At 44.5% G+C, this 24,974-nt stretch overlaps 1 protein-coding gene across 1 annotated transcript in view; it reads right to left on the reverse strand.

The window, feature by feature from the left end:
* RPS6KA6 (ribosomal protein S6 kinase A6) overlaps positions 1 to 24,974 on the reverse strand; it is a 905,586-nt gene that overhangs the window by 137,931 nt on the left and 742,681 nt on the right. Inside the window, exons 18-19 of the mRNA XM_069612921.1 lie at positions 18,036 to 18,197; positions 14,315 to 14,391 (exon numbers count right to left, since the gene is read on the reverse strand). Coding sequence (XP_069469022.1) covers positions 14,315 to 14,391; positions 18,036 to 18,197 — 239 coding nt within the window. The remainder of the gene's footprint in view (positions 1 to 14,314; positions 14,392 to 18,035; positions 18,198 to 24,974) is intronic.

A 24,974-nucleotide genomic window follows, 5' to 3' on the forward strand; every position in this document is an offset into this window, starting at 1 on the left:
CTAATCCTGGTCACAAGGGTTCCTGTTCTCTTTTATGTTTGAATTCTTATGTAATGTTGAACATGTATGACAGCCAAATGATTCCTGTATGATTCTTGCTTTATGTATTGGTGTGAGGGACAGACATTTTTCAGAGATTAGGTAATTTTCCTCTAGCCTTAGTTTAATAGGTAGATAATTCCTTGTAAGGTTAGAGAAAGTTAGGTGTTTGTCTCACCATTTATTATTTAATAAATGGCGACTTGTCAGAAAAATCCACCTATGTGTCAGTCTCCCATGTCTGACACCTCACAATATGTTCTCTTCTTGACAAATATGGCTTCATTACATGCTTGCCAGTCCGGAAACAAGGGTGCCGGTAAGCACCCTTGTTTCCTGATCGGCAAACTCTGAGTCTGCCTGCCTTGGCCGCTCTGCCCGACAGGCCTGACCCTGCCGGGCGCAGCGGCCACGCTAGGCAGACTCTTCACGTGAGCACCGGCACTGTTGCTACCAGTGCCGGTGCTCTCGTGTCCCCACTCCCATAGAGTCACACAGGACTCTATGGGAATGGGGATTTACAATTTACCGGTGCCCGATTTCCCGGGCCACCAGACTTAATAGCTCGGGTGGCACCAGGAAGTCAGGTGCCAGTAAATTACTATGGGTCTGACGGCAACCTGCAGTTAGCCCCAGCAGGGTTACCGCCAGACCCATAATGAGGCCCATAGCATTTGTGAATAGGGAACTGACCTTTTCTATTGGCCCACGATGATAAAAGTCATATCAAATTACTTCCGTTCGTGATTTTCTTATAGGTTTTTTGTCACAGTGTTGGTGGTGTCCAAAAAGTGAATTGCACAGGTTGATCATGGCAGTAAATTAAATAGTAGGGGTTACGGATGGCTTCAATAACTCCCAGACTCCGAAAGATGGTTGACAGGGTTTTATTTAGAATTTGCTAAAAAATTGCTCCACTTGTTTCCCCATCTCAACCTCACGTGGACTCCCACCTCCTGAACCTAGGCTTACATATCCCCAGGCTTGGCAACTGGCGATCAGTAATCCCCACTACCTGAACAGGTGAGGGCCTAAAGGTCAATGCCTTATCTATGTGGCTCCCTCCAGGGTCCTTCTAAGGGGTCCTTAACCTCACACTCCCCAGGGTTGCTCAATAAGAATGACACTTTTCTTGTGCTGGTAACAGACACACTGGTCCCTTCTCTCACACACGTGCTACATCAATCTACTTTCGCTGATCTCAATACTACTTCTACCTCACCCTCCACTCTAGTCTCACTGGCCCCACCTCTCTTCTCCACCTTTACTCACACCCTGCAGTCTTTTTCCTCTCCCCCTCCGATATCCTCACCCCTTCTCCACATCCCATTAATGCACACTATCCCCCCATCTACAACCTTGTCCCCTAATGTTATCACTCCCTCATCTTTTCCAACATCCTCCCCCTTTCTGCTTCACTCCACCCTCATCTCTTCTACTACCTCCTTGCGTTCTCCACACCCTCCTACCATATACTATCATTCCAATTTTGCCCTACACTGTTCTTTCTAGCCTTCTTCCTTGCTCACCTTTTATGCTCGCCACACTAGGCTCAACTGGCACCAATTTCTCCCATAACCAATACCTCACCTGCACTCTACTTTGCTCCTCTGTCCATTCTCTTCCTGGTTCTATTCCCAAAACCCATTCCATTGGTTCAAGCACTCACCTGACCCTGCTGTGGCCCAGTTTGTGGAAGTTTTTGCCCAGGGGCTCGGTTAAACAGGCACAACAATTTTAAAACACCCTCTTCCCCTAGACACCTGTTCAGTTGTCAATTACAAGGTAGCAGCCACATGTTCAGGCTGATTGAGTTCCTTGTGGTTTTCTTCAAGTGCTGGTTAGTTTTCCTTGCCATTTGGTTTGGGCAGATATCCTGCAGTCCCTGCTCACTCAGTTCATTTTCTGCCGCACTACCATTCACCTGGGGTTAGTAGGCAATTGCTGGGTGTCACCTCCTAATCCATTCTTTTCCCATTTTCAATTCCAATACCCTGGCTTCGGTTCTGACTTTCTTGGTTGTACCAAGGTGCATTCTTGATGTTGTTGTCCAGTTATGACAAAATAGAACGCTGTCCAGAAACCGCACTGGGAGGCATTCTGTGATAAATAGTGGTGTCCACTGTAATAAATGCAGGGAATGTGTCAGTTTTCCCCAAGGGAGAGCTGCCCCCCTTGAGACTAGGAATGTGAGCCTGCTATGCAAAAAACACTCCCTGCGGGGTTGGACAAGGAGGGTCTCACTGGGGGTGAACTCCCAAGTGAACAAATCTATAACATCTCCCTAAAAGGTTGTTGCATAAATGGAAACTGATCACTATACTAAAGAAAAAGTTACCTTTAAATATGCTTGGTTTGGCTGCTGACCCCTACTTGAAACTGGAATGCCAGCACCAATGGTTTTGTGTCTCTCGTTGCAGAGAGAGATATTAAGTACAAGAACCTGAACTGGTGCTGAGGAGCAGATACAGAATGAATCAATCGCTGGGAACAAGCCTGCCAGAGAGGCTCTGCAGACCGGAACCCACCGCTGCAGTGAGGAGGCAGGACCATGACACATGCATGAAACGCTGCTGAGCCCAGGAGTGCTGGAAGACCAAAGATCAGTGGTCTCTTGTGGAGAGAGACCAAGCCACGACTGATGTCCCTGAACCGCAGCACTCGCAAGAAGGGAACTGACGATCCATGAAGCCCGGTCCCACTGCAGAAGGATTCATCACCTCCCCCAACCAAGGCAATCAAGGAAAAGCAGGTATGAGGTTCTCAGCAAAGAGTGGGAGGAGGGCGGTTAAAGTCTGCAGTGCTCCGACACACAGACTAACAAATACACAAAGAATGGGAACGAGAACTGTTAGGCAAAGCTTGGATGCAGTACCCTTTGGGTGCACTACACACAACTCTGACTACAGGTATAGGAAACCCAACTTTTGGTATAAGCTTGTACTACACAGTTTTGGTAGCGTGTTGAGCAGCCAGGCTCATCTCAAGGGGGTCAACGTGAGCTGTAGGGGAGGTGCACAGAGATTCACAGTGACAAGTATTCAAATAAAAACTTGTACTCAAGGTTTCTTGAATAAAGATTTTATCAGTCAGTTAGAATAAGCCTTCTTCAGAAGGGAGCAATTTAAAATGTAACACAAATACACCTCAATACTGTACACTCTTAGTTTCTAAACTAGTAAAGACCCTTTTGAGATAGCCCAGAGATACAACCTACACCCTCTGGTGACTTCTATAGCTAGGGTGCTGGGGACATTAATATCTCACTGTTTGCATTTTGAATACTCTTAGCATTTGGCAAAAGGGAAAGGTTATTAGAACAAGAAACCACACATTCTTAAGCAGGCAAATACTTTTGGATTCCCTTAGCAGAGTCATTCAGTATAATAGGCTAAGCCAAAGCCAAGGGGCAAAAGTCTTATATAGGATGAAGCACTTCTGGTAGGTAAGTATAAAAGTCGTTGCACAATGTTTTAGATGTCTTTGAAGAAAAGACGAATCCAATGTTGGGCAACAAGCTGATTAGACTTGAGAGGTACAAGATGCAAGCAACTCCACAATGAGAGGCAAGTTCTCTCAGACTTTATAGTACCTTTGTATTGAAGAAAAGAAAAAGTGCATGCTCTGCAATGGAAGTGTCACCACTCGTAACCGGCAATCTTTCCAACAAGTGGCACTTCAGTGTTTCAATTCCTCGGGATTACCGCAAATGGCAACACCTTGGTTTCTGGCTGTCGAGATGGACTTTCCTTGCTTCTGGGGTCCTGCACTCTGTTGAGGGGGCTCAGGCTAGGTCAGTCCGGCTTCCTGGGAGTCTGGGGGATTTTCCTGGAGCTCTTGGCCAACTTAAAAGCAATGCACACAATCTGGTGTTCCTCTCCCTGGCTATTCGGTTTCCAACAGCAACTCTGTGGAAATTCAACCAGCTCCGAGAAGGATGTCCAGATGGCTTACTTTGGAGTTGATTGGTCCCACCAACTCAAGGGGAGAAGTACTTGCAGGGGCTTCTCTGATACAAATTTGGAGTTTCAGCACAGCAACACGGCTTCACCGGGCAAGCCAACGGTCCAGGAGTTGCAGCAGGCGTCCTGTTCAAGTTCTTCTTCGGTTCCTTTGTCCAGTGGTCGACTCTGCCTTCGAAGCCAAAAGCCTTGCCTTTTATTCAGTTCTCTCCCATTCATTCCAACCTAGCTGCTACTCACCTAGCAGGGTGGCTGTCCTTGTCAGTCAGTCAGCCGGCCAATCACCAAGAGTGCATTTGGGTCTCCTAGGCGACTAAGCACAGGAAGTTTCGGGCACCTCCCTCACTTCCTGCCTACCCCAGACACCCTGGAGCCAGAGGCGGGCTTCCCTCCTGAATCCCGCCAAAGGCAAAGCGAACAATGGGACCAAATAAATCTCAAGAAGGACCTATCCACAAAGAAATGGCAAAAAAAGAAGCCTGGGGCCATTTTGACAAAAATGGCACCCTTGGGTGCTTTACTGCAGCTGTGAATGCAGCCCATGGTAAATGCACACCACAGTAGTTAAAATTAAACCACTGCCACCAGCCATTCAATGAGAAAAGGATAACAAAAATGTTACATGAGAACCTAGACAAAGGGGATACTAGGTAACCCCTCCAGCACCCTATTGTAAGATAGTGTGCGCTGGGTCTAGAAAGTTACAAATGTAAGTAAAGTCAATTTCACTTTACTGCTCTGGGAAACAGTAGTTTATCCCAGCGAAGGTAGTTAAACCTTTGGGAAATCTGAAAGACTTCCATGTGCCACTGCGCTGAAGGTGATGTGTGACACAATGTCAAAGATGATGCATATGGAATTTGTCAGACTTTATAACCAAAAGGAGCACAGAGTTTAAAATCACATTAAAATACATGAGAGAGTGGGAAAACGTATCACTCTATCCAGGTTAAAAAAAATCAAGTCCTCAAAATCCAGCAAAGTTGCCGGGGGTCTCTAAGGTGGAGGGAATTAGCAAATGTCTGAATTCTCCCTAACAAGAACACCAACACCCATAAGGGGGCTAAATGAAACCAGAAAGTAAAAAAACCACCCAAAGGGGGTGAAAGGAAACCTAATAACCTAGGAGAGGTCACTAGAAGATTGGAAGAAACAGGAACACCATAGAGGGGTGTATTTGAAGCAAGGATTCCTCAAGAAGAGAATACCTGGCCAAGAGGAAATAGCATGGTAAGGACTGCAAATCAAAGTCACTCACAGAGGGTGGTGGAGAATCCACATCCACTTACCTGAAGGAGAGTCTGCAGGTGCAAATGAGACCACAAACAAATTACCTGTAGAAAACTAAAACAGCCCTGGAGGGGTGAGCAAAAAACAGTAGTTGAACAACTGAAGTACTTACAAATCTAGTTTGTGCATTTAGGGGACAAACTTTTACCGTTAACCAAAACCTGCTGGAGGAGCACCGAGTTCGCCCTTTGTGTTTGTGTTGAAACCGAAGGAACTTCTTTTGAACTGTACAAGAAGCCTGGAAATTCAAGAGAAACATTTCCAGAGACATTGTTGGCAGAGAGTCATGAACCAGCCATCATAAGCCACTCTGGGCTATGTTTTGCATTCTTGTATCAGTGGTAGGCCAGTTAGAAAGGGAGCCTAGGTTTGGGCAAGGACAGAGTTCAGTTGTGTACAATGTCCTGACTAACACCTTTCTGTTAGTTTCTTAGAATATTGAACTTCCACAGTAGCAATAGGGCTAGGTGAGATCTTTTTGTTTAGTTTAATAAAATTAAGAATGTAAACATAATGTTCAGTTGTCCACGTCCTATCTCTGGCCTACCCCACTGTATTAAAATTCTAGGACCACAAGGGCTTTTCTGGGAATGGGTAAGAAAGTGAGGGGTTCGCCCAAAAGGCAACCAGTGGGCTAGAATCTCCACCATAAAAATAATTGTGTAAATTATAGAAAAAGGAGGGGCCTGCTATGTTAGTACTTCCACTGGGATCCCCAAAACAGAGATACTTCGCGCTACAGGGATCTAACCTGTTTACTCTTTTTCTTAGTATCATCCACACGCCATTAGAAGCACGTTAATTGCTCGCCAATGCGATTTGGCGCCCACATTGGACAACACATAAATCCTACCTTGATTTTTACAAAAGACGGGCCCTATTCTTTGCTACACCTCACAAAACATATCAGCCTGATTGAAACTGATGACTGGTGCCTCCGTGACAAACTCTCCACTTGCCACTCTGAAATGGTCCTTTGGAGTCTTTTATCTTGATATTTCGCTACATGCCTTGAGAACGACCTGCGGGGTTGAAACACGTGTCGGCTGTTCATCATATGATTAAAAATCACTTTCATGTTAAAAACACAAATGTATTTGTGATTATCACTTGATTTGCAAAATAGCATTTTGTGCATAACCTATCTCCTGTGGCAGTGCGCATTTCAATTTACTTCCAAAACCAATCCTATTCTTTTCTGGGAATGGACTGACCCCTCTCTCCCTTCCCAGCTCTCACCTTCTGCTGCTGGGGCAGAGCTAGTCATGGCTTTCACCGTGGAAGGCCCCCTTCGGCGGGTCAGCAGGTGTCCCTGCTCACCCTTCACAGGATCCAGTCACATAGAATGCAATGAATTGATCAGTTCTACAAACTTTAAAAATGAAGGACTCCACTGACACTTGAGAAATTGTTTTGACACATCAACATAAACTTTCACCTGCCATTCAGGATCTTTAAAAATACAGATAGTCTTCAAATGCTTCATAAATATTTGCTAGGTTAGGTGCATATTTTCAAGCTGTAGATATATGTAACACCTTATAGAGTTCTGGGTATGACAAAAGGTTGGGTTGTGTACGGAATATGAAGAAAAAAAGAATTAAATAAAAGCGACATTGTGCTGACATGTTTTATGTCACGATACTGCAATAATGTGTATATGTTGTATGTGTTGCTGCTATGGCAACTGGCTATTCATTTTATGCACAGGTGTATCTGAGAGCTCGGGTTTCCTTTGAGTAAAATGCATTTGTCCATTGTCATCCATTTCTTGTTTTGTTGTCCTAAGTTGATGTCAGTCTTGTTTGATTCCCTATGGTTCCCCCTTGCGTTAGCCCCATGTATGCCATTTCCTTTGTGAATGGGAACTCCATTCTCTATGTCACCAAATAAGAAGCCTGTCATACATTTTCCTTGCACACTAGACTCATGCAAGCTTGGCGCTTAACATGGAGGGTGGTGGTATCTCCCGCATGTAGGGGGAGTATTTTTACCTCAGGAGTGTTTTGAGCCCACCTGCAGAACGTTATAGATGGATCAGCCTGGGAAGAAGAAAACCGATGGGACCTCGGGAGAGGGAGATGATGGAGGAAGGCTGAAAGGGATGCAAAGTGGAAAGACTCAGTCTGAGCAGTCACCAGGGGCCAGATTACAGAAACTTTGCACCAGTCCAAGTGCAAAGTTGCACGGTATTAGCACTAGGGCAAAGTTTTCCCGATTTTTTAAAACACTGGCACACACTAGAAAACTACTGCACCATGACAAGGCAGTTTGGCATATTAAAAGCACCAGGACAAAAATTGCCCTAGTGCAAAAAAGATGCATTTCTACTGCATTTTTGCACCTGGGCAAAGTTTGTCCTACTGCTAATACGGAATGGTATTAGCACTAGGGCAAACTTTGCGCTGAAGCAAAAATGCATCAAAAATGTATCTTTTTTGCACTAAGGCAATTTTTGCCCTGGTGCTTTTAATATGTCAAACTGCGCTTGTCACGGTGAAATAGTTTTCTAGTGTGTGCCGGTGTATTTAAAAATAGGGTAAACTTTGCACTAGTGCTAATACCGTGCAATTTTGCACCTGTGCAAAGTTTCTGTAATCTGTTCCCTGCAGAGCTCCACCGAAATGGAAGACACAGCTGCCAGGCCTGGCGGACCTGGCATTTTAGCTCCGCCCTGGTAGCTTTCTTATCAGAGGCGTTATCGAGCTAATCGGTGCCCGATTTGTGGCCCCGGTTAGATGCGAGCTTCCAAGGTCAAGTGTACAACTCCCCTGTGGTAGCTCCACTCAGGATCTCGTTATGGGCATGGTAGTGTTATCAGCCGTAAGGTAGGATGGAAGGGATTGTAGCGGGAGGATTGTACGCTGACCAGAGGCATTCTCGTTCAGTTTTCCTTTGCAGCATTTTGCCAGATGTCATGTATCAAAATAGTTGGGAACCTGATTTCTACGTACCCTTTTTGGTCAATTACTGTTCTAGCGCAGGTTGAAGGTATTTTTAAAGAACTGTTAATTCTACGCCCCGCAGACATCTACTCGGTGGCACGTAGTTATACGTTATTGTATACGTGCTCTGTGTGAAGGCCAGAGATACCAGAGGAGTATCGAGGTTCGTGCCAGTCAGGCACTTAGGAAGGGCGTTTACCTTTGCGAGGCTACATTGCTGACTAATTCGAAGTGTGTCCCATTTTCTGTGCTGCGTGTTGTGGCTCTAGTTCGTTCTGGGCTGGTAACCCACGTATCAATGTTTATTCTGTGAGCCCAAGTACAGCGCCCTTTCGGTCCAAGGAAAACCCTGCACCTTTTGTTTCCATTTCTCCTGCATCGTGATAGGAGGCAGTTCCCGGGTGTGTTGGTGGCTTGGGGAATTTCCCTTGTCTTGTTCGCATTTTATGCATTTCAGTGTGGGTTTATCAGAGCTCCATCACGCCATATTTTATGACTTAGGTTTACAGTCAGCTAGCATATGGAGGGGGATATGAACACGCTGATTTAGTGTGCATTCTTGAGTGAGGGTTTTTTGTTCTCCCTAAAACAGGATCGGAAAGGGTGCACAGCAATTTTCCCTGACCTAAGTTAGGGGGTGTCATTTTTGGGAATGACAGGACCCGAGGCTACCAGTGTAAGTGTTTTTTGTTTCTTTTTGTTTGTGTTCCCCTTGTGTGTTGAGTGGTAGACTGCAGCTACCAGTAGGTTCAGGGTTGCTGCAAGGGTTGGTTTCTCCCTCATGAGAAGAGAGAGTCACAAGCTGTCAGCTCAGGTCACATACATTTCTCTTGATGACTGGTTTTTACCAATGAGCCATAATGTCAATAACATAATGTATGCAGAACACCCATTTTTTTTTTGCTCCCTTACATGGCATCTGTTAGCAGGGCAACAACATGAATGTATGCTAAGCCGTTGTATTTATTAATTTCATGGCATCTGCCTCCCAGGATATTAACGTAACATATGCAAATCACTAATTATTTTTTGCATGGCGTCTGCCACATAGCTTATTAACTTAATGTATGATAATCACTATTATTCATCTGTTTTTAACCATACATTTTTCGTGCCAGCGAAAAGACTGGTTATGTAATCAGTATAGGGGTGGCTTGTATTTATCAGGCACCTGTTGACATGGTTGTGCAGCCTTGTGTGAACCGATATCGTGTTGAGGTTAGTTTGTCCTAGCCTAGACTAGTGACTACTCCTCTTTCGTGCAAAGCTGTGTTTTATGGTGTGCTGCTGTATTTATTTATTCCTGTGCATATATATTTATGTATATAAACATTATATTGCCTGGTCATAAGACTGAATACTTCATTGGTGTAGGTCTTTTAATTCCGATCGTCTAGAACCCATAAGCGGTTTTCTGCATGCTTATGAAGGACATTGCTGTACTGCAGGTCTCTTTAAACAAGAGCAAAAAGGGGGACCTGGGGCTAGCCCTACTAGTTGCCCCAGCAGAGGCACTAATGTTGACTCACTCATGCCCTAGGAGGATTTCGTTCAGGGTCTGACCCCGGATTCATGGCTCGCGCATGTGCACGGTAAGGTGCATGCCCACTCCGCTACTTTATTCCACAGGTGGCGATTTATTCATCCTTAAACACCAGGGGTCACATTAAGGCAACACATAAAAAAGGGCAGAAACACCTTACATATACATCTTAATTAAACACAAAAAAATCTCAGTTAAATCTGAAATGATTATGGGTAAGAATTCTAAAAGTTAAAACAGAACATTGAAATTTACATCCTGAGTTTGTTGTGTCATAACAAGTTCATACTGCCTCCATAGCATCAATGAAAGGATTGTTTGTATGTCAATTGACTACATTGGTTGGTGCCTTGATGGTTATCAAATTTAAATTTGGATTCTTTACAACCAATTAAGAAACCTTAATGAATGTATCATCCATAACAACAATATCTTAAAGGAAATGTCAATGAAGATTGAAAGTGACTCAAGGCCACCATCCTTCTGAGCTACCATTAGCCTGCCGGGGGACTAGGCACATTTTTGTGTATTTGTTGAAAGGCTATAGAAATTGGTATCTTGCACACGAGTGCTTTGACTGGTATTGTATTCTGCCTCCTGTACAAAAAATAACTCAAGACATTGAGCGCAGTCTCTCCAAGATGCAATTGCTACATAACGACGCAGGAGGCATATTTGCACCAACACATTTTTTATTTACAATCAATGTAGATACATAATAGTCTTCCTCCTACTGGGGATTAGAGGCTTGGTTCTTGAAATGCTTGTCATGACTTATGCACATGTGCAAGATGTATGTGCCGCAACACCACCAAGACCCAGAAGATGGCATCAAAACAAGTCGCTGCAGAAAAAATCACTGCTGCTAACACAGCGATGTGAATAAGCATGCAGTGAATGAGGCACACCATGACTAGAGGTTTGCTTGCATGATAAACCCTTTTTGTGCCCCTTTGTATCAAGAGTCCACGTCAAAGGTATGGCATGGTATTGTTTATTTATATAGCGCCTCTACACAGGCAAGTGTTTCAAAGGATTAAGTTACTTACCTGGAATGCCAGAATTGACATCTTTCATAGATTCACATGCTGTTGAATATTTTCCAGTCATCATGATGGGAGTTCTCAGTAATAAAGCAGTTTCGATGAAGAAACATGAAGGACAAATCACTTTCCTCTCAGCAATGTTCTGATGGATGTTCCTCACACAGATTCCTCATCTTTGATATCCATCTCTCAGCGCAGCTGCTCGACAGAAACATTTCCGCCACCAGAGGAGCACATTGTGGCACTGCATCAGCTCTGCCTGATGCATCAATGCGTCCTGGGCTGGACGAGACGCCGGGGGTAGTGAATATAGGAGGCATCACCATTTTTCCCTAGCATTCTGACACTGAGGCAAGGCAGAACCAAGGCATACTAGCTAGCCACCAAAAGTGACAGGTAGCGAGGGCTATGAGGAATCTGAGGGAGCAACGTCCATCAGAAAGAACATTAATGAGAGGGAAGTAATTTGTTCTTCTAATGGACTCCTTCCTCCCACAGATTACACATCTTTGAAAGACTCCCAAAATAGTACAATGGCCTGGAGAAGGGAGCGTAGCAAGGACACAACCTAAACCAGAAATCTCTGAAGGACAGCTCTGCCAAAACAAGAGTCCTGACCAGACATAGAACCCAAGCAGTAATGCTTTGGGAACGTGTGAAATGACGCCGATGTAGCAACTTGACAAATATCCAGAACACGAACTCCATGCTGCAGAGGTGGTGGCTAGCCCCGTGGTGGAGTGAAACTTGAGACCCTCAGGACCCTCTCTGCCATCCAGATCAGAGCATCCTGAGTTGCAGAGAAGGATTAATCGAGGCAGGGCCGGTTTGGTCACAGCCCTGCCAGCTCCGGCACCAGCGTAACCAATGAAAAGCTGTTTATCAGATTTGGCCTCAATTGTCAGAGAGATGTAGAATTTGATGGCCTTCACTGGATCCAGCCGATGGAAACTAATCTGCCTTGGAAGTTTGAAGTGGAAGAAAGAAGACAGGCAGATGGCTTTTTTGAGAGAGATGGTCCGAGAGCACCTCCAGAACATCTAACTGAACGTCGCCTTTTCCTAGGAGAAAAAGTAGGGGGGAATCTACAGCCTGGAGCTCTCTCACCAGTCTAGCGGAAGAGATAGCATTCAGGAAAATCACCTGAAGGATGAGCTGTTTTAACAAACAAGAATCAAGGTGCTCAAACGGAGCACTCATTAAAAACATTTAACACTGAATTTAAATCCAATGTCGGGACAATAAATTGGCCTAGAGTAAACACAATGGAAAGAACCATTTGGAATTGCATGACAATGGGGGTCACGACAAAGGAGCCTTGCTCCGGGGTCCTCTTGAAGACCAAAATGGCCACAGGATACCCATTAACCGTACACCATTCTGCAGGCGTGACCGAGCTAAAGACAGAAGAAATTCCAAAAGAGGATATGGAGTAAGTAAAAGGGATCCAGATCCCTCTTCCTGGCAAAAAGCCAAAATACTACAACACATGCTGGTATATATGGATTTGGCGGCGGGACTTCTAGCAGAGAGGAGCACGATCAGAGTGTCCTCCGCCAGATCCCATTCCTTATACCTTAGCCTTAAAGCAGCCAGGTATGAAGGACAGACTGCAGAGGTTCGGGTGCAGAAACCTCCCCCTAGAGTGGGAGAGGAGGCCCATCCTCTACGGCAGAAGCCAGGGATAGCAGATGGCCAGGTCTGGCAACTCCACGTACCACATTCTCCGGGCACCTGTCCAGAACAACCGAGATCATTGTGGATCCGAACAGGCGGAGTCTCCTGAGAAACAGCGGTATGACCGGGATCGGCAGGAATACAGAGCAGGTAGAAAACACACTTAGCCGTTGGGGCCTCCTCAAGAGCTCCCTTACAAGGTAATTCTCTGAAACAAAACCCACTTGCAGTGCCTGTTCACAATGGAAGCAAAGAGGCCAAGTGGAGGTGTACCCCAATGGGAGAACATCTTCTCCAGGACATCCTGGCAGAGCAAGGAGTACCAGGTTTGCTTGTCCCCCCATAAAACTCCTCCAGGAAGTCCCAGACTTCCCTATGGTAGAGGGGCTCCAGCTCGAAAGGGACAGGGTTCCCCTCATCATCATAAATGTCCTCCAAATGGGACATGTGCTCTCCTGGGGAGCGGGGGAACATCTCTTGCAACTCGGGCGTCGCCTACATTTGTCAGTGTAGAGAAAGGAGCCGAGGTCAGAGGACCAACCTGAAGACTGAAGACTGAATGGTGTAACCATTAGGCATGACCTTGTCACATTTGCTTGCGGATTCCCTGCTGGCTCTTCCGAGCACCTGTGGGATGCGTCGGCTTGGCCAAGCCTGTCTGCGAGGATGTTGTGGCTGCTGACAAAGACGTCAAGCAGCTTCATCCTGAACACCTCCAACTCCTTGGGAGTACAGGAATGGGTGGAAAAAGGTACCTAAGGGGCCTCTTCCTCTGGGATCTCTTTGGAGCGGTGGCTCCATTTCTTTGACAAAGAGGTAGAGTGATGCCACGAAGAACCACAAGGGGATCCGGACCTCTTGCAGTGTTTTTTCCTCTTCTTGCCCTTTGACTGGTGACCGTTCCTCTGTGCCTCGATCAGCGCACGGCAACCTTGAATGGGTCAGTTTATCACCTCTTTCCTTGTGGATGAAGGTAAAATGTTTTTCTTCACATTCTCTAAGCGCCCTTGGGTGCATCGATTGGCAGAATGCACAATCCTGCTTGTTGTGGCCTTCATTAAGACAGTAAAGGCAAATACAGTGCAGGTCCAAAGCAGATATTTCACGCCCGCAGTACAGGCAGGGTTTGAAATCTAAGGACTTTAGTCAGAATCGGCATTGCAACAAATACGAAGAATGGAAGCTAAAGATTCGATAACACAAATAAAGATTAATAGCAGTGTTCCTAGAGCAAGCAGAGCGTGCAGAAATAAGGAACTAAGAACATGAGGTGTGCTACCTCTATGTATACTGGCCCCAACGTCATGTCTGGCATAGAGACGTCAGGAGGAGCTGCGCTGCTCGCTGTGGCAGATCAAATGTTTACATAGAGCAGTTGCGCCAGGAGATAGATATCAAAGATAAGGAAGTTGTGGGTGCAAAGAGTCCATTAGAATCGGCGCTTACTGTAGTGTTCCATTAGACATATTGAGTAATTTATCCTTCAGCCAATAGGCAGTGTCCCCCATAGCACCACACTGAAAAGCCACCCTCAGATTCTTTAACGCACGCTCAAGAATTTGTAGTCCTTCATACAGAAATACAGCCTGAGATCTGTAGACAATAGGACCAGGGAAGAAGCATGCAACGCTACAGATGATTTCGTAGAAATGAAATATCACAAGCTTGTTTTTATTTCTTGCAATCACCTCCATAGTCTCAAGGTAATTGCATGTTCTATTGTGTGTATGCATTAAAAGGTTACATTTCTAAAGCATACACCAGGCTTGACAACTTTCTATAGCTTAAAAATAATGATTTAACAGTCCTTACCCGGCCAACATAGTGTACAAAAGTACTCCCAAGCTCCAGATATCACAAGCTGCATCATATCCTTGCCTCATGAGCACCTGTGGAAGATAGATGTGGTAAAGTTCAAATAGGTAAAGCACCGCACATCGCATGTTAGGAATGATTACTCTTTAGCAATTTCCTTCCATAGTTTCTATGGACCTGCAACCTTTTTGCTCTGTTTCTAAACCTGTTCTGACTTTTTGCAGGGAAGGAAAGCCTTCAGCTTCACTTCCCTTGCCTTTTGTTCACTGTTATGTGTACACTGATCAGTCCATCAGACTATCAGTAATGGGAAACTAGGTTTCCCTTTTTGAATTCTTGTACCTTTCAACATCAGCTCCTTACAGTGGAGTGGAATGGGGATAGTTCTGTATCACCCTCGCTTTTTACACTTGGGATTTTGGTTACCTTTATGCTGGTGGCTGCAGATACATGTTTGCTGTTTTTGTTTTAGTGTTCACATTCGTGTTTACTGTGTAATGCTACTAAACATGGCTAGCGTCTTATCATTGTTTTGCCACAAGATTGTTGCTTGCTTCTTTGGCTCTATTGATGTTTGGCTGCCTTGCAAGGTAAGAACATCCCTTATATGGTCATGCACTTGCCTGTGTGTGTCCGTGTCTATGTGTCATCCCAAAAGTGTATCTACATACTTACTGAAACTGAAGGAGTGTATTTTTGTTTAGTGTATTTTATTGTTTCTTATTACCCTTTACAAAGAAGGCTTATTTTAAAACTGACTGTTAAATTATTAAATAATTATTTTAATAAGAAACCTTGGGAATAAGTGTTATTTGAATACTTGTCACTGTGAATCTCTGTGTTGCAACCCTACAGCTCGCATTGACCCCTCTTGAGGTAAGCCTGGCTGCTCGCTCCCTCTATCAACTTGTGTAGTACAGGCCTATACCAAAGGTTGGGTTACCTATTGCCAAGAGGACAAGACTGATGTAGTCTCCCACAGGGTTACTACATACAATCTTGCCTAACACTCGCCAGAACAGTCGATTTTCTGCGTTCAAACCCGGAACTTTGGTTGTCGTCAGATTGTGCCACAAGTCACATTCTCCCAGAATACCTACTTCCTATCTTCAAGGGAACCTATCCTGGAACAGTTTCTGTGACCGCGACTGGGAGGACAACTGTTGTCACCTGCAAATGGTGATAATCGCTGGAACCTGCCTCCCACCATCCAGTGAAGAGGTCTGCATCATTGGATTCTGCATTTGACAAGGGTTGTATCTTGCATTTACTTCCGACCGGAAGAATCCTCAAACCTACATCTCCTAGGCACCTCTCACTGGAACAAAGGGCGGAAGAACAAGCCCCCAGAAGATCTACAAAGACGACTGAGAAAATCAGAGTCTGGGGGGTAAGCAAGCATCTGTGTGTGCCTGTACCCCTTCACCACCGTCCTCCATAGGACAACATTGGGAACACGCCCCTTTGTCTCCTGTCTCCCCTTCATTTATCTTTGGTTGTTGAACCTGGGGGGCGAGGGGTCAGGTATCCTGCCCTTGTGTTCGCTTTCAGTCTAGAAATAAGGAAAGATCTTGCCTGTCTACTGGTAAACATATCTAGAATTTTTAAATAGTTTGAAACTAATCACCACGACAAGCCTATTGAATCCTTTTCACAGGTGCTCCTCTTATCTGAGACTTTTGGGCACAAGGCCCCATTAGGGCTTAGACCTCTAAAGTTAGGATATTGAACTTGACCAATTCCCATCGTTTCATTGCATCTACAGTACTTACCTGGTTTGCTTGATAAGTTATTTGCTGATGTCTATTAAGTGAATACAATGGGGATTGTATACATTTGTATTATAGAATGTTGTGTGATAGCAATACCTGCTAGTTTCATTTTTCAGTTTGTTCTGGAGGTCTAAAATAAATAACAGTATTTTTATAACTGATGGTCTCAATTGAAGTATTGTGTGCTATTCTTTGTGAACTCATTCTGGGCCTCTGGCCCCACTCACAATCTTTTTAAACTAAGCCTTCACTGCTCTCCATTGTTACACTGATTGGGTTTTGGCTAAACTCTGAGCTCCCTGTTAACCATAACTCGGATGGCCTCCTAAAATCTATACACCAGGCCATATTCTAGAAATGTATATTAATAGTATAGTAACCGCTGGCATTGTCCAATTTCTTAGTACACCTACCTGAAAAGTCTAACTTTGGAAATAATGACTTTAGGGTAAAAGGCCCCAAACATCTTAGGGCTGGATTCACAAAGTGTTAGGGGAACTGTTCTGTGTTTCATGCACCTGGCTAGTTACATGTGTTTCACTGGTTATTGAATCATATGCGTTATTTCTTCTCCTAAGGGTGAATGTATATACATTTGTTTTATAACAGGTGCGAGACAATATTTGCCTAGAGGTTTCCCTGGTTAGTGCATATTTTAAAGGCCTAATAAATCATTGCATATTTTTGTGCCTACCTGTATAACTGGAATTATTAGTGTTGTTCTGTATTGACACATTGTAGTCCTAAACCACCATTACAGCCCTCTTAAGACTAAGCCTTTGGCTCTGCTACCTTATCTTGATTGGGTTTGGCTACATCTCAGTGTCTCCCTGTTCACCATAATAGATTTTCCTCCCAAAATCCACCATGAGGGTCGATTTTGGAAATCAATCTTAACAGTTAGTGAGTGCAAGTGGTACTGCGTTGTGAGTGTGTGTCAAATAGTGGCAAGTGTATTTAGGAGAGGGAGCATAGGGAGTGAATGTGCAGAGCTTGCATAAGTAAAAGGAGGGTGACTGAGCAGAAGGTGGCATGAACTAGTAGCAGTAGTGTGGAGGAGGAAGCAGCAACATGGAAACCGGAGGTAGGGGGTGAGGGACAAATGAAGACAACGCAGGGAGTAGAAAGAGTGAAGGAGCGTGAAGTTGGGGAGAGTAGTGAGGGAAAACAGGCAGAGAGGAAAGGAGTGAGAGATACGTGGGCATGATGGGAAGATGACCAAATCATACAGTGTGTATGGAAGGCACAATCCACTCTCCGCTTTTAGTCAACTAACCACTAGATAGAGTAGGGCCAGTTAGAAAGTCCCAAAGGTAGGGAAAGTATTAGCCTTTTAGGTTTTCCTTTCAGGTAAAGACAAAACCTAGGCAGTAAGGGGAAACCTTCTGCATAGACTAACCTGGGGAGCAACAACACCCGGGTTACGGTGAAACTGGTGCATATAGATATGAGAGGGTGATGGCCCTCAACCCTTGAATTGCCATTAAAATAAAAACAAAACCAGCTGGCTATTTGGTTCGAGTGATGATGGCAATAATACCAGTGATGGGGGTGTGCTGGCTGGTAACAGTACGACTGCCATGCAACCCAAACTGGTGGGTCATTATCATCCAATGTAACGCCCTGCAAAGGGTATTCTAGCTTAATTACATCATATAATAGCTAACCAAATACATACTAAAACGTGTTCCGATTCAGTGTTCAGGCGGTTGTTATGGGATTGCAGTAGTTCTTTGGAGTAAACTAAAAAGAAGGGAAATATTAATAAATGAATGAAATAGAAGTAGGTTGCTGTTTTCAGCAGATTCTTTATCTTGTTGGAACAAAGAATCTACATACTAAAACTGATTGTAAAGTAGTTTTACTATGACAGGTGGCCAGGTGAACATAACATTTAAAATCGGTAAGGATGCAGACTATGGATACATTTGAAAAAATAGATGTACCTCAGGAGCTACAAAGTTGGCAGTGTAGCAGGGAGTCAAGAGAAGTCCATTTTCACCTCGAAGTTGTTTTGCAAACCCAAAGTCACATATCCGTATGGAGTCTGCATTGCTGGAGTCATCCATATACAGAATATTACTTGGTTTCAGGTCACGATGCACTACCTAAACAAGAAAACCCATATGAAATCACCCTCACCACCAGTCTGATAAGATACAATATATCATAATACAACAACCCCTAGAATGCAAACCTGCTAAATAATCCTTTTCTTAAAATATGTGTTTCACTGCTCGATAAGCAGTTCTCATGCCAAGGCAAAACTGGCCAACACATCAGAAAGCATAGAATTGTCAAACAAATCAAAGCCATTTGTCCATGGCACAGCATTAAACGACCCTCAACTGTCCAAGTTGTCAAAGTGAATCCGTTTCTCACGTGCAGATTTGAATAGTGCAGGTCTTTCTCGCTCTTCTTTTGTGCACCTGCATAAACTTCAGGGAGAGCTCTTGTGCTTCACCATTTTTCCTGCTTCCACTGTCTTACCCAACTCTTTGATGTGGGCTTTCCTGAGTGACCCCTCGTCACCTCTCGCACTCACTGTATCTGCCTCTGACCACTTCCTCTCCCCCTCTTCAAGCGTGCATGCACCGGAAACCGTGTCCCCACTCCACCTCCCTCTTCCTACTTTGGCCCACACAACCCTTACATCTCTTTCCCGCCCCACATCACAGTGAAGCTCCGCGCTGCAAATGAGGTAGAGCACATCTTTGGGAATTCTGAAGGTCCTTTTTAGGGACCCCTTAACTTTCTATTTTTTTGGATCACTGACTTATTTGTTGGAATAAGACTTCTACGTTCCACTGCAACACCTGTCGACTCATTAAGAGTATTTGGTCCCACTGAACAGAAGGTTCTCAGGCCGATGGATGCATAGGATACCATTTGTGAACTAGGGTCTGCTGGCCATAAGAGTACAATGGGTTTAGTGGGTAGGATGGCGGCAAGTGTAACTGAGCTCTGGCTTCACCACAGGTGGAAGACTAGGTATGGCAATGCTTGCCCAATGTACGTTTTTGGTAGCCATTATGTTACCAATGGATTTTTGAAGTCCTGCTTTCAGCGATTTTGTTTTAGGAGCTTCCTTTACTCAGAGGAACCACGAGGGTGGGTCCAGAATGGCTGTTATGTATGCACACATGGGCACTTCACGAGCCCAGCCGTGCACCCTCCATAGTGATTTGAACAGGTGTACACCAGTCCCTGGCCCTGGACAGGCCATATCATGTCCTGTGGAGGTAGGATAGGGTGATGTCTTCCATGCAGGGACCGACTCCAGGCGGTTTTACCATCAGGTTCCCAGTTTACTGCAGTGGTTGTCCCGTTTTGGTGCTGGACACTACCAGCCCTGTCCAGCCCATCTCATCTGTTCAGGAACGTCCAGGGTTGCCAGCACCATGGTCTTAGCTATTACCTATATTTTGGGGGTGGGCACCCTCTTTTTTAATCGATCTGTCAGAACCTGCTTAGCAGAGCTCTCCCTACATTTTTTGAGTCTTCCTCATTTCTGCTTTAGGTTATATCTTGCAGGTTCCACTTCTTGGAAGGGCACTTGCACTTTTCTGCCGTCTGATCCATCATTGGTCTGGGTTCTTGTCCGAGCTTCCAGAACCGGTAAACAGCACCTGTAAAAAGAAGCTTTGTACTTACCCAGTGTTTTTCCCTTCTTGGAACAGACATCTGGTGAGTATTGTTATGTCAAAATTCCTCCCCAAGGATCATGCTGTGTCACGTGTGCAGTAACACACCATGTGAGAAGTGTTAATAAAAGAGACGCACGTCCTCACGTGCGCCAGTTCCAACCTGCCAACTAAGTCAGGTGTATGTCTCCAGGAGTGCATGCTACTGGGGGCTGGGCCTTACCCGACCCCCATAACACTGGCAACGAGGGAAACACTGTGCGTGTATACCGACCACGCTGGCATACGCTGCAGGGAGCAGACACCATGGTGCTTGCTCTGTATGCGTGTCGGACCTGCTATGCCGACCTTCGGCCTCCTCGACGAGGTCCCACTGACTGCGAACCTGCACATCCGGAGTTCCTGGTGTGTGCGTACAGACAGGCACCTGAATGGTGAAAGTGGGGCCCCTGCAACGAGGGTGATGTGAGTGCTGATGTGGGCCGAATCTCTACACTGCGGCCGGCAGTGCCCGGGGAGATTTCTGGAAGTGTGACGCTCCCCGCCCTCATCAAGACTGTGCTCGTGCTGTGTGGCCCGGGTGTTCAGGGGAGGCTCTGATTAAAGAAGGAGTAGCAGACAGTTCTAGAGAGGGAGAAGTCATGCAGAGGTGTCAGCTGATACAACCCCCAGGTACTTTTGCCAGCGAAGTGCGTGTTTAGCCCGCCTGCCACAGTTCTCATCCCTGGGAATGCTAGTGTGGTGCGGTCCAGGAGCCCCTCAGCTACCAGGTTAAAAGGGCACAGCCTAGAAATCGAGAGGGAGATTATGGCTAGGGACCCCAGGTTTAGTGGGAAGAGGGGAGCTAGCATAAATGTGATATTTGGAACGCTCGGCCCAAGTAACATGCAAGGGCCCAGCCAGAGAGTGAGCAATGCCCCAGCATCAAGGCAAGGAGTGGGTGGACTGGTACAATCTCAGGGTCCCCTGTTTCACAGTCAACCTGTAACTGAATTTGATATGAAAGGGAGTCCCACGTTGCTAGGGGCCAACTGGGTGCATTGGTTGGACACAAAGCTTTGACTGCTAGCTGCCACTTGTGCTTTTGGGGATGAAGAAGAGCTCAGAGGCCAAGTGATTCAGGCATGCCTCTCCAACAAATTGCGCACTCAGATATTAAAAGAGCTGAGCAGGCCCCTATCAAAAATATTGGAGCTTGAATGAGCCCATGAGTTGGCCTCAACACGTTCGGCTATGATGGAGGACGCATTCAAGTGGCTGAAGATGAGTGAGGTGTGCATGCTCCAGGAGCAGAAGATGAAGAGTGGAGAGGGAAGTGTGACAGCCCCGAAAGCTGGAGCGGAAGATGTGGGCCCTCAGCCATGTGAGTACTGCAGCAGAGTACTGCTGCATGCCAGAGGGTGCCCAGCGATGGGGCGACAGTGTGGGTGATGCCACAAAGTAAGGCACTTTGTCACTCTTTGTAAGAACCTGTGGCCATCCATAAGTGCCAGCAAGACAAGCACGGGCAAAGACAGACGTCCCAAGGTAGCCGCCCAGATGACAGGTGGTGGTGTAGAATGGGAGTGGCCCGGAGACAGGGGTCAAGAAGAGGATGTGGTCACTATGTGGGAGCTAGAAGACGAATATGTGCTCTTCCTAGGGGTTGGAGCACAAGTTGGTCCGGCGAGCAGTTCGGGAGCTACGACGAAGAGGATTAGGCTGCATAATAAAGTGGTGGCACACCCACAGAAGGCCATTGGACTTGGTTGATTGACACTGAGGGCCAGTAGAGCAACAGCTCATTATGTTATATTTTCCAAGTTATGTAATGTTTGGTTTATACATATCCCTGGTGTTTATTTTATTGATATGTTGAAATATGTCAGCAGGATTTGTAGTTGTAGATTTGTAAGCTAGTGATTTATATCAACTTTTTTTTTTTAACAGAACAAGTAACAAATGTTTATTTTTCACCAAACTGGTGTTTCTTTAATATGGGTCGGACAAATTCTGAAAGCATGAATAAATAAATATGAACATTTGTTTGTTAGGGTTTTCTTTGAACGTTTTGCCAAATAATCTGTCCTTGGCTGGTGCGGTCTTTGATGTTGGTAGCTCAGTGAAAATAAAATTAATTTATACTATGATGTCCCTTGGCTTTTTCGTTGTGACTGTACTGTTGGTACTATGCAGTAGGCATAAGGCTTTTGGGGCCCATTTTGTCAGAACCGTAAGGTCTATGTACCCACATTATTTTCTTTTACTTTATCAGCCAGGTGGTGTATCATTGTTATTGGTTCCAACACATCCAGTCATTTATCTTGGTATGATTTTCAATATGCATCAAGCTGTTTCTCGATGTGTTTAGTATACTTGCCTTTGCAGGTGAGCATTAATTTGTCTTTTTAGGTGTTTCAGCAATTTGTTTTGGCAGTTGTGATCTAGAACACTCATTTTGTAGTTTTTCTGGGTTTTTTGACCAGTGGTGTTCTTCACCTCCTCATTAGGTACACTATTTTTGTTTGTGGCTTCCATTTTCATGAGCATGAGGGTGTCTGGGTCCAAGTTGTCTCCGTTCTCCTTCTGATTTTACTCAGTCTTTGTTTTCTTTAGAGCTTTTTGACTTTATCTTCCTGGAAGATAAAGCGTTTCTGCCTTTTCTCCACTGGCTTTCTCGTGCCAGCTGTCGTTTTTCTCAACTGAGCTGGGACAAGATATGTTGTACGATGTGCTTTTGTTAAGTATTTCAATCAGGCAATACACCATGGTCCCAGCCTAGTATGCAGCACACAAATTAAATACTTATTTTATTATGTCTAAAGGTTCAATATTCTGAGTTACATAGCACTCATATCAAACCCCTTCTCAAATACCCCAGGTCACAATGGACCATGAATCAGGCTGGTTGGTAAAGGTAATATTGATTTATTTAAAATTCAAATCAAACATATACTTTTGAATAGGGAGCACCAATGTGGTGACAATAACAGAAAAAAGTATGTAATGCACTTAAATTCACTCTTTAGCAACACAAAATATACAACACCAGAGAAAAGAACACTTTTGGCTTGTTTGGAAAGATAGCATTTAAGTTAAGATTTCCCCCAGCAAAATTCCTCAACCCACAAATAAACAATTCTAAATAAATATAAGGAGGCAGCAGGTAATCAGGAATAAGGAATGGCAAACAGAATTTGAATACAACCCTCCCTCCGCAAACAAGAGAGAAAAACGGATTTGAAATCTTACACTTTAAAATGACATTTCAGAAATGGCTGTGTAACACAATGAATGTGTGAAAAAATCCTTAAATCAGTACAATCTCTATGGGAGCAACATGGGAAAGGTACTAACAATCATGAGCTATAGTATGAGCAAAAGTAAACACTTTGAATGTGAATGGAAGGTTGAAAATAATTTAGAACAAAAATCACACGTGTAAAACTTTGCAAAATTGTGGATTCCCGCCTAAAATTAACCAAACGGTTTTTAAGAAAATGATTTTGAGTGAGGTTTGTGTTGGGATGTAGCTATAGGTCTTATGTACACTCTGGAGTTGAAATGAAGTCTCTAGCTATTAAACTGAGGAAGATATGCAAGGTTGAATGAGAGGCGTTTTAAGAAAAATCGGGTAGTGAAAACAGAAAAGAAACTCAATTTGGACAAGAAAATATTTACTATAGTTTTACTGTATGCTAGAGCATTCTGGCTAGAATACCAAGGAGGGACCAAGTAAGCTCTAGAGTTGATTCATGACTTCAACACTAGATCCCCAATGTCCTCTCCGGCGGAACCAGTCTGATCACTCGAAGTAGGATGGATAACTTAAGATTTACACAAGATGAAAATGACTAAAGAAATGGCGCTTAGCAAGATAAATCAAAGACAGGCTGGCAACAAGGATTCTAACAATGTTACAAATTATTAAGGTAAGGATAGGATGGTTTAGAGATTGGGATGAGACAAGGTAAGGTATGCTATGATTTACTATGATTCCTATTAATACTTACAGTCCGCTTTAATTTGGGATTTTGGACCGTCAAGGGTTCTGGTCATCACACGGATTGGGTCTAACCAAGGACAGCTGGGCAACTCGGGCGGGACAGGATCATCTGGACTGTTTTGGTCTCCGGACCGGTCCCTCTGGTTACTGGAGACTGCAGATCAGTGGGATGGCGAGCTTGGAGCAGGCATGCATCTAGTAATAGCAAGCCAGACTGGATCAGAATGCTTCCCTAAGGTTTTGGGATTTTTAGAGTTTGAGGCCTAGCTGAAAAAGGGTTCAGCAATATATAGGCCTTGGATTTGCAATGAAATCTGCAATCAGGAACATGTAGGATGAAGAATTCAGGAACAGGACGCCACACAGGAAATCAGGAAGAAAGTCAGGAATCGGTGTCTTGTGTGCTGTCAGGTTCCCTTATTTATCATGCCAAATTACATCACTACAGTATATGGAAGGGGCAGGCTTACTGTCCACACCCATAATGCTAGGATTGGGCAAGAGCATAGTTTCCGCCTTGTTCTTTGCTGATTGGATTACAGAAAATGAGGTCATGTTTATGGTGTTACTTTTACAATGTCTAGAAACCTCCCCTAGCCACTGGAACCAAAATCTAACTTTCCCACAAATACATATTTATGCATTTAGAACCTCTGATAAAATCAGATACACAGGTTACATATTTTGTGGGTCACATTTCAATTCAAACCCCAAATCTGTGGGACCTGGTTTTGCCTGTCTACTATATTTTGGCAATTTTAACCATGAAAGATTTGGCCTAAAATTTCCCAATTTTGTACATAGATGTGCGTTTACCCCTGGAATGTGTGTACAAAATGTTAGGTGTGCAATAACAATACTTTCCCCCACAATCTGTGATTCTTTACAACTTCTGTTCCTTATGCAGTAAGGAGTTTGTCCACATCTTCAAAGAAAGAGCATAACATTTGATTTAAAACTGCAACTTTCAAATTTGCTGCCAAGTTAAATATCTTAAAGTTCAGTTACAAAATAGGCTTTTTAACACCAAATGTCACTTGATAAGTTTGTTTTTCTTTTCTTCCAACTGCCAGCAAATGTCAATTCCTCTGAAGCAGAATGAGGGTCATCTCCCTTGACTGAAGTTTCCTGCCTCTCCCACTTGAAAGGTGAGAGCCTTAGCTTGCCATTGTCTCAGCCTGGGGCAGAGACAAATGTCTGATACAACTTGGAAAACCCCATTGTCCTGGGTATTCAAAGCCTCCAAGCTAGCAATT

The sequence above is a fragment of the Ambystoma mexicanum genome, chromosome 5p, assembly GCF_040938575.1.
Source record: "Ambystoma mexicanum isolate Mex_15411 chromosome 5p, UKY_AmexF1_1, whole genome shotgun sequence".
Classification (NCBI taxonomy): domain Eukaryota; kingdom Metazoa; phylum Chordata; class Amphibia; order Caudata; family Ambystomatidae; genus Ambystoma; species Ambystoma mexicanum.